This window comes from Mytilus edulis, chromosome 1 (genome assembly GCF_963676685.1).
Source record: "Mytilus edulis chromosome 1, xbMytEdul2.2, whole genome shotgun sequence".
Lineage (NCBI taxonomy): Eukaryota > Metazoa > Mollusca > Bivalvia > Mytilida > Mytilidae > Mytilus > Mytilus edulis.
The window spans coordinates 78,559,478-78,574,257 of NC_092344.1; the positions used below are offsets into that span (position 1 = coordinate 78,559,478).

Sequence of the window (14,780 nt, forward strand, 5' to 3'; positions counted from 1 at the left end):
TTTTCGTATGTGTCGAATAAAACCCTGGATGAAATCAAGTAATTAAAATTTTGTAAATAGAAAATACCACTAACATTTATATTTATGTCAACACAGAAAAGCTAACTACTAGCCTACAGAAAGCGACATTCACTGGAACACAGATTCTAGTAATAATTTGATTGAATGTGTTGTGAAAATGGGTATTGTATGGGGCTTTGATCATTGTTGAAGGCCGTACGGTGACCTATAATTGTTAATTTTTGTGTCATTTGGTCTTTTGTGGAGAGTTGTCTCATTGGCATCATACCACATCTTCTTTTTTTATATCAATAGGCAAGATTGTACAGATGTATATAAATCCAAATACATTTGTGTAATAACATTATTGAAGTACAACACTAAAATAACAAAATGGAACAGATGAAGTAATTAATTTATTTAAGGAATGACCTTAATATTTTTTCTGTCTATGAAGAAATAACATAAAAAAATGTTGTTCACACTGAATAACGCACGTAGTGGATTATTTAACAGTGTGCACCACATTTTTAATGTTATTTCGAATAGACTGATAAAATATTACAGTTATTTCTTATAATTAAATCTAAATTCCATTTTAAACCGGCGTAAATCATGAAAAAACGTAAATGACAAAATTGTGTCTATGATATGATAAACAAAACGACGTCAGCCAAACAGAAGACGCGTAACATCAAACATAAATTATTAAACGTCAATACCTGACTATCCATTCCCAGCATTATTATCATCAGGAAAAATAGAAAAGCCCAGAGCGGTGATAGCGGTAACTGGATAACAGCACTTGGATAAGCTAGAAACGCTAGACCAGGACCTAAAACAAGTTATACAAACATAAGTATTCAGTTCAAGTATCCAGACTTATGACCGGAACATATTTTGTTCATTTATCTATGGACAAATGCAATAATAGTCTGATTAAACCCATCCCCCACTATTCAACTGCCTACTTGAGTGGATGGAGATGGCTGGTTTTAGCAGACAGCAGCAATAATACAGACGTAGTTTTAAAACCCATTCCCCGTCTTGAAAAAAGGTTTTTCAATTTTCATAAAAGGTTATTCATTGCTATGGATAGTATAAGCAAATTACCATGTATATGCATGGTCTTGTATATATTTGACTCCCATTTCTTAAACTGAACAATACCACACATAACCAACTGTTCTTGGTCTGAGTATTCAAAAATAGAAAAAGTAGCACCGTTAGAGAATATGATTTTGTTCGTCTATGCTGACAAAAATACTACGTTGTTTTTACTACTATTTGATAATTATATAACTTGTGTGCGGTAAGAGACATCTATAATTAACAAACACATTAATGTGATAGCACTAGAATGGCTTGTGAATACATGTAAATACTACCAGAAACATTATCTGAAGTTCATCGTCCTGTCAAATAAATACAGTGAAGTGAACAAATATTGGCATTTCTTCAAAACTCTAAGATATATATATATATATATATGTTTTTTACAAGAAAATATCTAAGATGTTTGATGAAACGACATGAAATATTTGCAAATTATGATTCATTACGATACGTTAGGATATAGTAAATAAGTAGAACCTCAAGTTAAACCAGATATACCTGACGCAGCTACTTCTGATACTGGTTTATTTTGTTCATGTGCCATAAATCCAACAACTGAGAAAATTACAAATCCAGAAAACATACTGGTAAAACTGTTCAATACTGATATCATACAAGCATCTCTGCAAAAAATGAAATAAATACACACTATGAGATGTTTTTCGAATATCTGCATTTCAATTAGGTTATCGATGTTCCAAAATCATCAATCAATTTTTAATATACACGACTAAAATTCATTCCAAATCAAAGATCGCACGATTTCCTATATGTGTTGACAGGCTAGCAGCTCCTGTAATTCATGGATCACCTCCAAGCAAATCCAGACTTCGTCCAAATGTCATGAAACAATCGGAAATCAGACGATATTTTGAAACAATATAAGACAACGGAAACTTGTCACTCGTGAGTGAAACCAATACAATATAAATCGTGCAAAGTAATTTTTTGTTGTGTTGATTTCAGTCGATCTTTCTCGAAATAGTTTTATTTGATTTTTGGTTAGGACCGTACCTATGTTCATAAAAAAAATCCCATAATACGAAAAAAAAACCGCACAATGGTGAATTGAGATATGTAAACGCCATATCCAATAGGACAAAGGTATGTTTCTATTTAAAAATGAGACGTTGACTATTGGAAAACTGAAAAACAAACCTCGCTTGTTAGAGATCCGAATTTCAAGAAATATATAAGGATATGACTGACAAATTGGCTATTGTTTGCTTAACGGTTAGTTGGAAATATTTGTAAGTGGATATGAAGCAGACGTACTAGTATCCTAAATGTCAAGTTCAGTAGGATCTTTAAGGTTGTCAAAAGTTCAGAAATGTGTGTCATTGATTGACAGGAGGCTGAAGGAGTGATGTTTATGATCAAGCGGCAAATAAATACATATTTAGACGAAAACAGTGAAAGAAATTTATCTAACTACATTCGGAATGTACCTGTTTCAAGTCAGAAGCATGTAAAAAATTAGTTGCATGCTTTTGTTTTGTGTATAATAATTGTATTTTGTATAAATAAACAGTAGTATACCGCTGTTCGAAATTTATAAATCGATTGAGAAAAATACAAATTCCGGGTTACAAACTAAAACTGAGGGAAACGCATCAAATATAAGAGAACTTCGACACAACTAAAACACAACATAAAAATGTAACACACACAGAAACGAACTATAATATAACAATGGCCGTCAGTTTAATATGTACATTATACCAATAAAACTTTACTGAAAGATCTCGAATTACAGGGAAAATGAAGACGTCAAATAAGGATCACTTGAAACAGAATGAATATCTAACATTAAACTCCTTAATCTAGGTATCATTTATAGCAAGCAGTTTGAAAAAGAATAGAGTTCTTAAACACATATCTCTGAAAAATGTAAATAACCTTTCGATTTATACTTTTTTTATTAAACTTTCTTATTATTACGGTTTCTTTTACTGCGGCATGGTATGTCATGATTCTAACCAATGTGTAACACGATAGATAAGTATGCATCATACCTGTAGACATTATTATTGTATTTATTGTAGCTACCAAGGGCTATCAATGAACCTAAGCCCAATCCGTAAGAAAAGAAGATCTGAGTTGCTGCATCTATCCATACCTGTAATAAATAAAACTCTAGGCAATTACTCAATTCTTTATATAAGTTCATTTGCGACGAAAATGATAGGTGCTGTTACAAATTGTACAGAGATACGAATTGCTGAGACCCTAATTGAAAGAAGGTCGAGAGTATTAAAGCAAATTTAAGAATATATAGACAAGTATGACAGATTTCAAACAAAACATATTAGTTTTCTTTTGTAGATTGTGATTTGGATGGAGAGTTGTCTCATTGGCACTCATACCACATCTTCTTGTATCTAGTTCTCTGCTACGTATACCATTTGACCATGACTCATATACATCTATCCAATATTAAAAATTACTAGTATTTAAATAGATTTATGTTTACCTTGGAATCTCTTAATTTGTTGATATCAGGTAATAGGTAGAACTTGATGCCTTCACTTGCTCCTGGTAATGTCACACCTCTAATCAGTAGAACTATCAGTAGGATATATGGAAATGTTGCCGTGAAATATACTACCTATAAAAAAAATATATATAAACACAATGAAAAACATTTGGGGGAAATATTTACCAAATATGTAAATGTATTAAATAGTCAAGTGGGGAAAATAAATCACTGTGTTTGATCTAAATTTGCAGTGATCTATCTTTGATACTCTTGTTTAACTTTTTTTCTAGATTATGTCGTTTTGTCAATTTGTCTTTCGTCGAAGACTGCAAGGGGCCTTGTCGGCCGAGTGGTCTAAGCAGTAACTACTGTAATCACTAGCCAGTCAACACTGTGGTTGTAAGTTCGAACCCCGCTAGTTCGGGTTTACTCGACTCCAATCTTAATTGACTAGGATTGTCAATTTGCCTATCAAAATTCGGTGGTTTTTTCCGGGCACTCCGGCTTCCTCAACCAATAAAAACTGACCGCCACGAAATAACCTAAATGCGGTTCTTAAACGTGGCGTTAAAACATCAAAAATCAAATCAAATCAAATCGAAAACTGCATGCTGTCGTAAAGAGATATTTTGTTTTGATTTGTTTGATTTTATTTACTACTTGTAGAAGGCCACACATCTCCTTTTTATCTATATGACACATTGTTTTTGATTATTCGTTTTTTATCATTTATATAAAGAATTGTCCATCCAACACTTTTTAAAATTAATATAAAAAACTATGTGGTTTACCTTTGGGTTTTTTTAAAGTATTCTGTTTTCTTCTTTATTGGTTTGTGAGTATTTATATTATAGCTTCTTATCATGTTTTATTTCTAAATAACAGTTATAACACTATCATTATTAAATCCGTGTATCTTGAATGTTAAAAAGGTTTTTGAATATACCAGAAATACAGTATGTTCTTAACGTTTGATTTCAATTCATAGTTTTATGCAAACAAACCATTTAAAATATCTATGTACATTTTAATATACTTTTCATATATTGATATCGTCTGTAGATTAGCACGTGTTTTTTTTCAAACATATACCAAATGTTAATACCTTTCCCGTCCATTTGACTCCTTTCCATATACAGAAATAGCACAGAACCCAAATCAGTAGCAAGCACAAAGCAAGTTGCCATCTGATGTCACCAGGCTCATCCACACCTGAACTTATCTGCAGTACGTGGCGTCTATTATATACAAAAAGTAAACATTACAAATCATCTTTAATTTCAATCAGAAATGTTAAAAAATGAAATAACAAAAATACCGAGGAAAATTCAAAACGTAAAGTCCCTAGCTAATCAAATGGTAAAATGAAACGCTGGTGCACATAAAACAAATGGATAATAACTGTCCTATTCAAGTCTTGGCAAAGGCATTTTCTGATGTAAAAAATGGGGGATTTAACCTGGATTTATAGCTAGCCAAACCTCTCACTTGTATGATGGTCAATAAGCTAATATCAAAGATAAAAATTCAATTATCAAAATATTCAGACACATCATTTGTGATATTGTTTGAATCGTTGTCATTCATAAATGCTTGAATATGCCAATCATTGTTTACTATTTCAATCAGTGAGTATGCTAAGGGTTTTTTTCTCAATCAATTGAAATATTTTTTATACCTTAAGTTTACATCCGAATTTAAAAGGTGTTTTAATATGATACTATCAATCATTACTTACTCCCAGAATTCTCTTACAGGTGATGTGGAATTTAGCCCATTTGTTGAACATTCGGACATATTGGAAGACATATTCATCCCTACTGTCCAAGATGTTCCGTTCGTACAATTAGCAAGTTTCTGGTACTTAGCTATACAACTTGCAGTGTTCCACTCATTATCGCATGTAGACCAAGGTAGGATGGAAGTAAAAGATCGGAAGAGGTAGTATACTGCCCAGGCCAAAATGACGATATAATAGCAATTCAACCAGGCGGCCATCACAGCTGAAGCATAACCAACTCCTACAGGAATTAAAATGCATATGTTTTAGAATGACTACTTATCCGTGATAATTCTAAAAATTCAATTATCAATTATATTAGTTTTACTTGCATGTTTCACACTAACATGTTGATTTCTGCCACCACTCCGTCGGGAATTTAACTTTTGTTTAAACCTCAATCTTTTCTTCCTTTCAATGTAGATGACAATATCGAAAACATTTATGATAAAATAAAACAATAACAGACAAAAAAATATAAACCAAAAATTGTTATATCCAATCAGAAATCACAATAAGAAGTTTCGTAGAAACATAACTTAAAAATAGTTACAGCAGTATATTGTTTGTATATTGTGTAGTAACTCATCATATATTATATCTGAACGATACGCAAATAGTTAACGTTAATCTTCATCATTAAATTGTAACCAAATGAACAATACTTGTTCTGATAATATAGTCCAGTCAATCTAAGATAAATTTGACCCTGACCTGAAAGTAATTGCAACAGAAGATTTTTAAGTTTTAATCTTTAACATAATACCCAAAATATACACAGGAAAAAGTCCCATAAGATCTTACTTGAGGAAGACTGAAAAAATCACCATTTAGAATTCCTATGAAGATTTGCATTGAAAAGGGAGATAACTCTTGCAGAAATATCAATGAAAATTGATACAAAATTATAACTTTACCGCTTCTTTCCATCAGAATGTATTGATTCTTGATTTTTTAGCGGTCTTTAGAGTATAACAAACATCTCTAAAGGTGTTTGCATATCTTTTATCAAGCTGTATCTAGATTTCGTTATTCATTAGTTGACCATTTATTGAATTTTTTAACATGTCAAGGTAAAGAATCTCAAATTAAATAAAAACAATTAAGCATGTATTCTTCTTTTAGTGGTTTAAAGTTTCTTTAGACAAGTAAGATGCTTAAAAAATATAATTTACAGATCTAAACAATACCAAATTTTCACATTATTTTTTCAAAACGGTCACAAAGCTTCAAATTTGCAATTTCTATAATGAAAAATGCACCAAAAAAATAAAACTACCCATAACACTTCGGTTTTGTACATTTCACGAGCAGACGATTATATAATATAGTCAAGTCCAAACTTATAACCCCGTCAAAGTATCATACTTTACATAAATTTCAAGAAAATCAACCGAAAAAGACCCCAAAAAAAAAGACTCATTTTGGCGAAGTTGTCTCCCCTTCCAATGTTAATTTCCATACTGATTTTTCATGCTGATTTTGAGTTTTCCTCAAGTTAGATTTTAAGGACTTTTTTCTGTGTATATTAAGGGCATAATGCTATAGATTAGAACTAAAACATGTTCTGTTGCAATTAGTTTGAGGTTAAATCTTAGTTTGACTGGACTAATATGAAAAAGGGAGGTTGAATGTTGACAATTATATTTTAAAACAGATATGTTCCCTTAAAGAACCAAAATTTGAAAACATTTGATTTAATTTGACAATGAATAAACTCATCATAGATACAAGGAATGAAATTTTGTATTTGTGCCAGACGCGCGTTTCGTCTACAAAAGACTCATGAGTGACGCTGGAATAAAAAAAAGTTAAAAAGGAAAAATAAAGTACGAACGAGCGTTGAGGACCATAAATTCCTTACTCTTTTTGCGAAAAGCAGCTAGGTAAACTATTCTTGAGGTAGAAAAGCCTTATTTTTTTTTTTTTTATAAAATTCGAGAATATCAATTCCCTGTTTTGAATCCATTAAAAAGACTATAAGTTATAAACTTTATAACAGTCTTTGACAGAAAACATGGCAATAATGGACTCCTCCATTGCATTCGATACCCTACCATACAATATACTATCATAATTATAAAGTTATGGTTATTAAATTTATTTCAAAGACGGTATATAATGAACGCATTGCTAGCTAGATGTCATAGACTCATACGCAACGCTCAACGAGAGTAATATAAGAAGGCGAATACTCCAAAAAAAAAAGTTGACATGTCGATTTATGTCGATTAATGAGTTAAACAAGTCACAGTCAAATTTTTGTTTAGCATCGATAATAGATCAGAAAAATAAATAAAGTCAGTGTCGGATATTACCTTTGAAAATTGGAGTTATTTTCCATACGCTAAGTCCACCAATACTTAACCATTGTCCCAATGCTAGTTCCATAAAGTACATTGGCAGCCCTGCAAAAAGTGCAGTGAGCAGGTATGGTATCAGAAATGCCCCTGAAAGACAACAAAATTCAATCTGTACTTGTATCAATTTCATTGTGCGAAAAAGCCGTATGAAATAACAGAAGTAAACTTTGAAGCGACCTAATAGAACAATCCGATTTGAGCATTTTGATTTTTATTTAGAAACTCATACCTTCTGCCAAGATAAATAAAAGCAATACAAGTGCATTGGCGGATGAAGTTATTTTCTCCATATCTCTTTAGTCTTACAATTGTGCATTGTTGTATTATGTAAAACAAAAATACATATTCTTATAAATAAAATATGCGTAATAGATGAAACAGACATGCTTCTATTTATCAAAATAACAATACGGTATAACAGTATTTATGTCAGTCATGACAATTCCTTTTTCCGTAATAAAACTTAAAAACGTTTTTTGTACACCCAACGAAATCTAACGAAATAAAGTCATTAAGTGCATGCTTCGAAATATTTATGTTCTTTCACAATTAAAGATTACTGTCGAATTTTTGATAGGAACTAGCTCAGTCCCTTGTTTTGAGTTTCATTTTTTACTTTTATAAATCACAGTTGATGGCAAGACTTCATATAAACACCCAAAGAAACACTGCTTCTTAGATATTTAGACGATTTTGATTTTTTGGAAATAGTCAAATAAATTGATATACAAATGAAATATATTCCGCCTAAACTGAACCAAACAAAATCATGCGTATCTAGGACATGGTATCCCTATTAAAACTCGATAATACTATTGTACTTTGTCTTATTTGTACCATTAGGATAAACATTTCTCTTGTTGTCACTTATCTTCATGACTATTCTCCGATGGCAACTTTTGATTTGTTTTGTGTTGTCCTGATTTTCAAACGTTTGATTCAACCTTGTTACTGTAATTTACTGTACAGTAAGCAATACCCCGTCATTACAAAACATGAAAAAAGAAATAAATCACAACCATTTATTGCAGTGTCTTGACCGGCGCATACACAATTGCGGTTAAACATTAAATAATTATCAATTTATATGTATACAGATCGATGTTTTAGTCTGTTTAGTCTAAACAGGTAGTTTTTATTAGCTTAAATTTTACTGAGAATTAAATTCGATAATTTAGATTTTTTGTATTGTTAGTTTTGTTTGAAATTAGGAGAGATCAGTTGAGTTAATATAAAAAAAAGAAGATGTGGAATGATTCCCAATTAGTCAACTATCGCAAGAGACCAAATGACACAGAAATTAACAACTATAGGTCACTGTACGGCCTTCAACAATGAGCAAATCACATATCACATAGCTACAAAATGCCCCATTTTTAAAAACAAACTTGTTCTTCTATTTGAATGTTAAACAACTGTCTTGAGTTAGGTAAGATTTGAGCTATCACAAACTTGTTTATCCTTGTTTACCCTTGCTTGATCATTAAAGTCGGTGGTTAATATAGGATGATGTCTGTAATGATTGTTTGAATTACATTTGGAAGAAGTCAGATCGTCTGTTATTTTTATTTATCTTTTGAAAAGTTTATCTATGTCAAACTGTGCCCTATTATAGGGTTCTAAACGGTAAGGGGTTTTGAATCATTGTTTAAGGCAATTCGATAACTTGTTTATTTGTAAAACTATCGTCCTTTGGTCTTAGAAAATAATACCTACTTCAATGGTTTTTTTAAGTTGATATCTTTAATAAATTTATCATAAAAATTAAAAATAATTATTTTGTAGTATGCAGCTTGGTGCTGGAAATACAACATCAAATTGATATCACGTGTAAGTCAGCCTACGTGTTATCAAAACATTTCGGTCGTCGCTTTCTCACGCGCACAAGTGATTTTCAGCATACTAGTATTAAGATTTATCTTTTAAAGTGTAAATTCCTACGTAATAGTACTATAGTTTGCACAAAGTACTTAGTAATTTTACTGACTGTTAATATTTTGTCTGTAACAATTATTACATCTAAAAAATAAACCTTGCATCAGGTAATTATTTAAGCAACAATAGTTGGTTCAAGGTTATATGCGGGCAGAGTGAATTGAAACTGATCTCGTTTAATTTGACATTCCACTACAAAACCGATGTACATGTCATCTCATTGAACAATATTGATAACTTGTGTTTCCTCGACAGTGTCGAAACAAGAGGGATACAGGGATGAAATACATAAAACTTTTCAAGGTGGATGAGAGGGTTGTAATGATTTCAGATAAGCTCTTTTTAAAATCAAACTTATAGGGTCAATTGTGCAAGGCCAATAAGAAGTTTAAAAGTAAATACAATGGTTTTCAAAATTATTTTATCATGTTTATAGATCGTGTTTGTCTGTTTTCTTAAATCAACAGGTTGCTCTCACGTAAATTGAATTGTTTAAAACGTTTTGACTTAGGTTATTTACAATGTTTTTGTTGCCCTTCAACTGAAAGCATATTCAGCTGCAGTATTTTCATGCTATGAATAAGAAAAATGTTAAATATACGAACCCCCTCCATTTTTATAGCATAGGTACGGAAATCTCCAAACATTTCCTAGTCCAATACAAAATCCGATACATGATAAAGCAAATTCTGCTTTGTTCGCCCATTGAACCCGCACTTCCTCCTTTACATCTTCATTCGTGTCAGAAATTGTTTCTGTTTCAAATTTATATTTTTCGGTCTCCATGACAGTATCAAAAACTAAGCGATGTTAACTGATGCGCTTTAATATCAGATATTATTCAGAGGTAAAGATACTGAAGGTTATTAACCGTTTGAAAATGATTATATCCTATATTTTCTTGACACTTGACATAATCATAATTCCTCTCTTTGTATATTATTGTCATGAAAGGTAAGTCTGAAGATTATATTATTATGAACGATACTATGATCCTGCAGGTATTAATTAACACGTTGCTCTTGAAAAAGATTTCTACACACATAAAAAATCCTAATAAATAGAAGACATCTGAGATCAAGGGTTCAAATTAGTACATATTTATATCTAATCAACTGAACGCTTTTGGTGGAAAAGTTGTTCCTATTACTTAAAATGTCTACGATGGAAGATTAAGATTTAGCCTTGACCCCATATACCGACCAAATTATTATACTTATAATATGAAACGTACTACGTGTAACAAGCGCGCAATTATCCGTGTTGCATTCCCCATAGGGTACAAGGGTGTTTCGTTTCGTGAAATTCAGAAAAACTAGAAAATAATGAACAGCAGTTACTAGAATGACGGCGTTGCATAATAGCCCGAAATATAAATATGGTCAAGTGTCAATAATATTTGCACTTGAAAAAAAATCCTCCAAGAATTTAATAAAAAAAATATAGTTTTCCATGTTCTATGAGTTTCATCTTCAGGTAAAAAAAAACATGACTGTAAAATAGAATTGTATTGGTGCTATTGTTACCTACACGCATAGCAATGGAGTATGTGACAAGGAGGTGATTGCATTGCTACATCCCAACTCCATTTTATATTAAGTTAAAAAAAAACTTTTGAAGAATTTAAAAATAGTCCTGCGTCCCCTAATACTAATAGATGGACCCAACAAAGTTATGAAGAAAAATGATTGAAATCAACACTACGTCCATTTAAAGGTCATCATCACGATACGACGTGTCTCAGAATTTTAGCTTACTAAAGAAATGTGATGGCGGATCTTTAGATATCAGAATATGTAATGTCGTCTGATCTATTGATGGTGGAAGTAGGATAAGAGCTATCTATTTGCCTGTTATAAAATCTTAAAAATTATAATATATAGAAGCAAACTTTTAATGTCAACAAGATATGATCTACATACAAGTCTTTATAATCATTCGAAAGCTTCATTCAATTTTATATTGAATTGCATGGTTGTTCTCTAATGACGATTTTCATCTGCTTATGCTTGATGTTGAAGATGCACATATATCTCTGTGAGCAGATCAAAACGGGCTCTCTAGAGATCCTAATTTTATTTATATCTTTAAATATCATATAAAGTTATAGGTATCATAATGTTTTGGATTAGTTATAGTTTTTGTTTATTATAATGTCTTTTAAGAAAAACAAGTTAACAAAGTCTGTTATAATAAAACTCAATTGATTAAACGGTTTGTTTAGTTTGTGGTTTGAAATTCGGTATTTTCGAAATATTTCATATTGTCTTATTTTTGAGTAATGTTTTTCAGGGTTTTTGTTTTATGCTTTTTTTTCTTTCTCATGTGTGTTTACTATTTGGTCTTATATGAAAGTGGGGCGAAAGATTTGCAGTTTAACAAACTTAATCTAAATTTGATAGTCTTGTAGATGTCTACAAATATTTTTTTTTTATATTTAGAAAATTACATAAATACGTCACTTTTGGTGACGATGATCCATTAATTGGACGCACAGTTTATATTTCGTATGTGGTGTTCTAATGTGCTGTCGTAAATTCAGTGTCAGTTGTTATTCTGGTGTTTAAATGTCGTAATGGATTACCATATTACTAGAGTGGGGTACTCATTTTCGCCATATCTTTCCATGTTTTCTACAGTTTATGTTCAGGTCTATATGTTTTAGAAGTAAACTGATATTTCTATATGAAGATAACTTCAAATGCAAAATATGCCTAAGCTTGTAAACGTGTTTGTTTGAAAATAATCACCCGAAAAGTTAGATTAATGGGTGTTTGAAATTTCCTGATGTTTTGTTCAAGAAGACATATATTCGCCGTTTTTACACATCTATTTAAAACCAAATAACTGCAGCTTTCAACAATATTCATCAAATCAATATCATTATACATAAGATAAGGAGCAGACATTTCAAAGGTTTTGAGAACTGAAATTAAGGGCAATTAGTAAAATAAAAATACTAAGAAATACTTCTTTGAAATCGTGTTTTTCATTCAGGAAATTGACCTAAAATCTTTGTCCGTGTTTCGGTAAGTGCCGCAATTTTGTCTCAATTTAAAAAATAATCATATTTGTTATAAAAATATAATTAACCGGCATGTTTCTTCCATTTTAACCATCCTTTGAAGCTTGTACTCCTCAAAATCATAAAACGTCGAAATTTTGTCCCCGGCGAATATGAGCGCCCCACTTTAGTATGTATTTATGAAATGCTCTGTGTTGAGTGTCCTTGCGTTTATTTGTACTGTATTCCTATCACGTAGTGTTGCAATTGTAGCGGTAAAATGTTCTGTGCCAAGTCAGAAATATGACACTTGGTATTTACAGTCAGTTACTATGTATGTTGACGTTTGATTTTGTTGTCGTGTTTCTTATGTTCCGTAGTGTTTTTGTTGTACACAGCCAAATTTCAAGTGAACAAAATTTGCCTGTGTAGGTGATGTGTTTCCCTTGGTTTTAGTTTGTAATATGGATTTGTTTTTCCTATATCGAATTATGACTATTGAACAGTGGTATACTTCTGTTGCCTTTATTTAGTTGTTTTGCGAATATTCTTCATCACGGTTTTCTTCTTTCTTTATTTCAGTAGGAGCGATGAGAAATATGAGATTGTTTCAAAAAACTAATGAAATATGTATATTACATGAGATTATACTGTTCGTCTATCTACTCTGTTTAGGGAGTTCGTTCGTGAAGGCGATAAAGCACAATAGCATTTTCTGCTGAATCTGCTTCTTCATAGCTCATAAATGAACCTATAGTTAATTATTTACGGTGAAATCATTTAGTTGAGGGCTAATTTGTCCTTGTAAACTATCAAAATTACACATAAACATTAATATAAATTTCATTCAATAAAATGCCAATTGTTATCTAGGTATAAAAAAAAAGTAAATATTAAAAATCTATACGCACCGCCTCCATTTCTATAACACAAGTAAGGGAACCGCCAGACATTCCCTAATCCTATACAGTATCCTACACATGCTAAAACAAATTCTTTTTTGTTGGACCATCCTGTCCGTTTGAAATTCTCACACTTTTTTTGTATAGTTTTGTTATTTGATGAAAATGGTTCTAGTTCATATTTATCTTTTTCCTGCATTGCTTTTCACTTCATATCAAGTCATTTAACATATCATGTGAATTTCTTTGTTTATAAAAAGAAATATTATCTCTATATATCGTTTTACCATTCATTACCATAATTTAGTTTCACACGCATCATTTTAAAAGGTCAATAGGTTTTTAACAATCCATAATAGTTTCAGAAAATAAAAACGTATGATTGTATATGTCAATGCATTTTTGCGATATTTGTCCAATTCTTATATTTTTGTATTGAGAATAAGGTCCTCAGATTAAGATTTAAAATAATTTTGATAATCAAATCATTAAAAACCATGTAATTTCTGTACCTGCAGATGCATAATTTCCAACTCGTGTCAATGTATAAAATATTTATGGAATATCTATATTCTAACGGTACATTTTAACACATACTGTATAGAATAAACATTCACAAGGGAACTTTTTCTAAAATATTACTTATAACTTTCTTTAAAAAATTGTGTCTTTCCCCAGCATAAGCAGCAATTTGCAATAAAGCAATATAGAGAGAGCTGTGTATGGTTCGATCAATTATAGAAGCCTTCATTTGCCTACTTAAATTATGTTCTAATCCAATCCCTATGTCCATGCAACAGGTTTTTAATCTGGCACGCTAACACAAAATTTAATTGAAAAAAATGCTCACTTTATGATAGTTACATAATTTACTGCATCTTTGTTGAACCATACTTCGTGATTTTTGATGAAGCTAATTCATCTTAGGAATGAAATAGAGTTAATTGTGGAACTTAAAAAAATATATTTGTTTCAGTTAAACATATTAACCTCTTTTAGAAAAAGTGGATCTAAATGATCACCTACACTACCAAGAATTTAGCCACGTTTTTTGTTTGGTACATTTCTACCCTCGTGCATATCAGTATTGTTCGGCAAGACAGAAAACATGTAATGTTATACATTCTTTTAATTCAGTACTGTTTATTAAACGATCTGCTTACCCTTCCGGAGCACCTGAGATCACCCCTAGTTTTTTGGT

The 14,780-nt window shown here is 31.2% G+C and overlaps 1 protein-coding gene across 3 annotated transcripts in view; it reads right to left on the reverse strand.

The window, feature by feature from the left end:
* LOC139491039 (sodium- and chloride-dependent GABA transporter 1-like) overlaps window positions 1-13,836 on the reverse strand; it is a 19,037-nt gene extending 5,201 nt beyond the window's left edge. The window contains exons 1-8 of one of the 3 annotated variants that reach the window (XM_071278312.1): window positions 13,589-13,836; window positions 7,694-7,825; window positions 5,334-5,616; window positions 4,701-4,833; window positions 3,590-3,724; window positions 3,132-3,235; window positions 1,615-1,739; window positions 723-835 (exon numbers count right to left, since the gene is read on the reverse strand). In XM_071278312.1, coding sequence (XP_071134413.1) covers window positions 723-835; window positions 1,615-1,739; window positions 3,132-3,235; window positions 3,590-3,724; window positions 4,701-4,833; window positions 5,334-5,616; window positions 7,694-7,825; window positions 13,589-13,778 — 1,215 coding nt within the window. In that variant the 5' untranslated portion in view covers window positions 13,779-13,836. Of the gene's footprint in view, window positions 1-722; window positions 836-1,614; window positions 1,740-3,131; window positions 3,236-3,589; window positions 3,725-4,700; window positions 4,834-5,333; window positions 5,617-7,693; window positions 7,826-10,278; window positions 10,861-12,766; window positions 12,895-13,588 lie in introns of those variants that run through there. The other 2 variants (XM_071278325.1, XM_071278318.1) reach the window with 2 other exon arrangements.
* Between the last annotated feature and the right edge of the window lie 944 nt (window positions 13,837-14,780).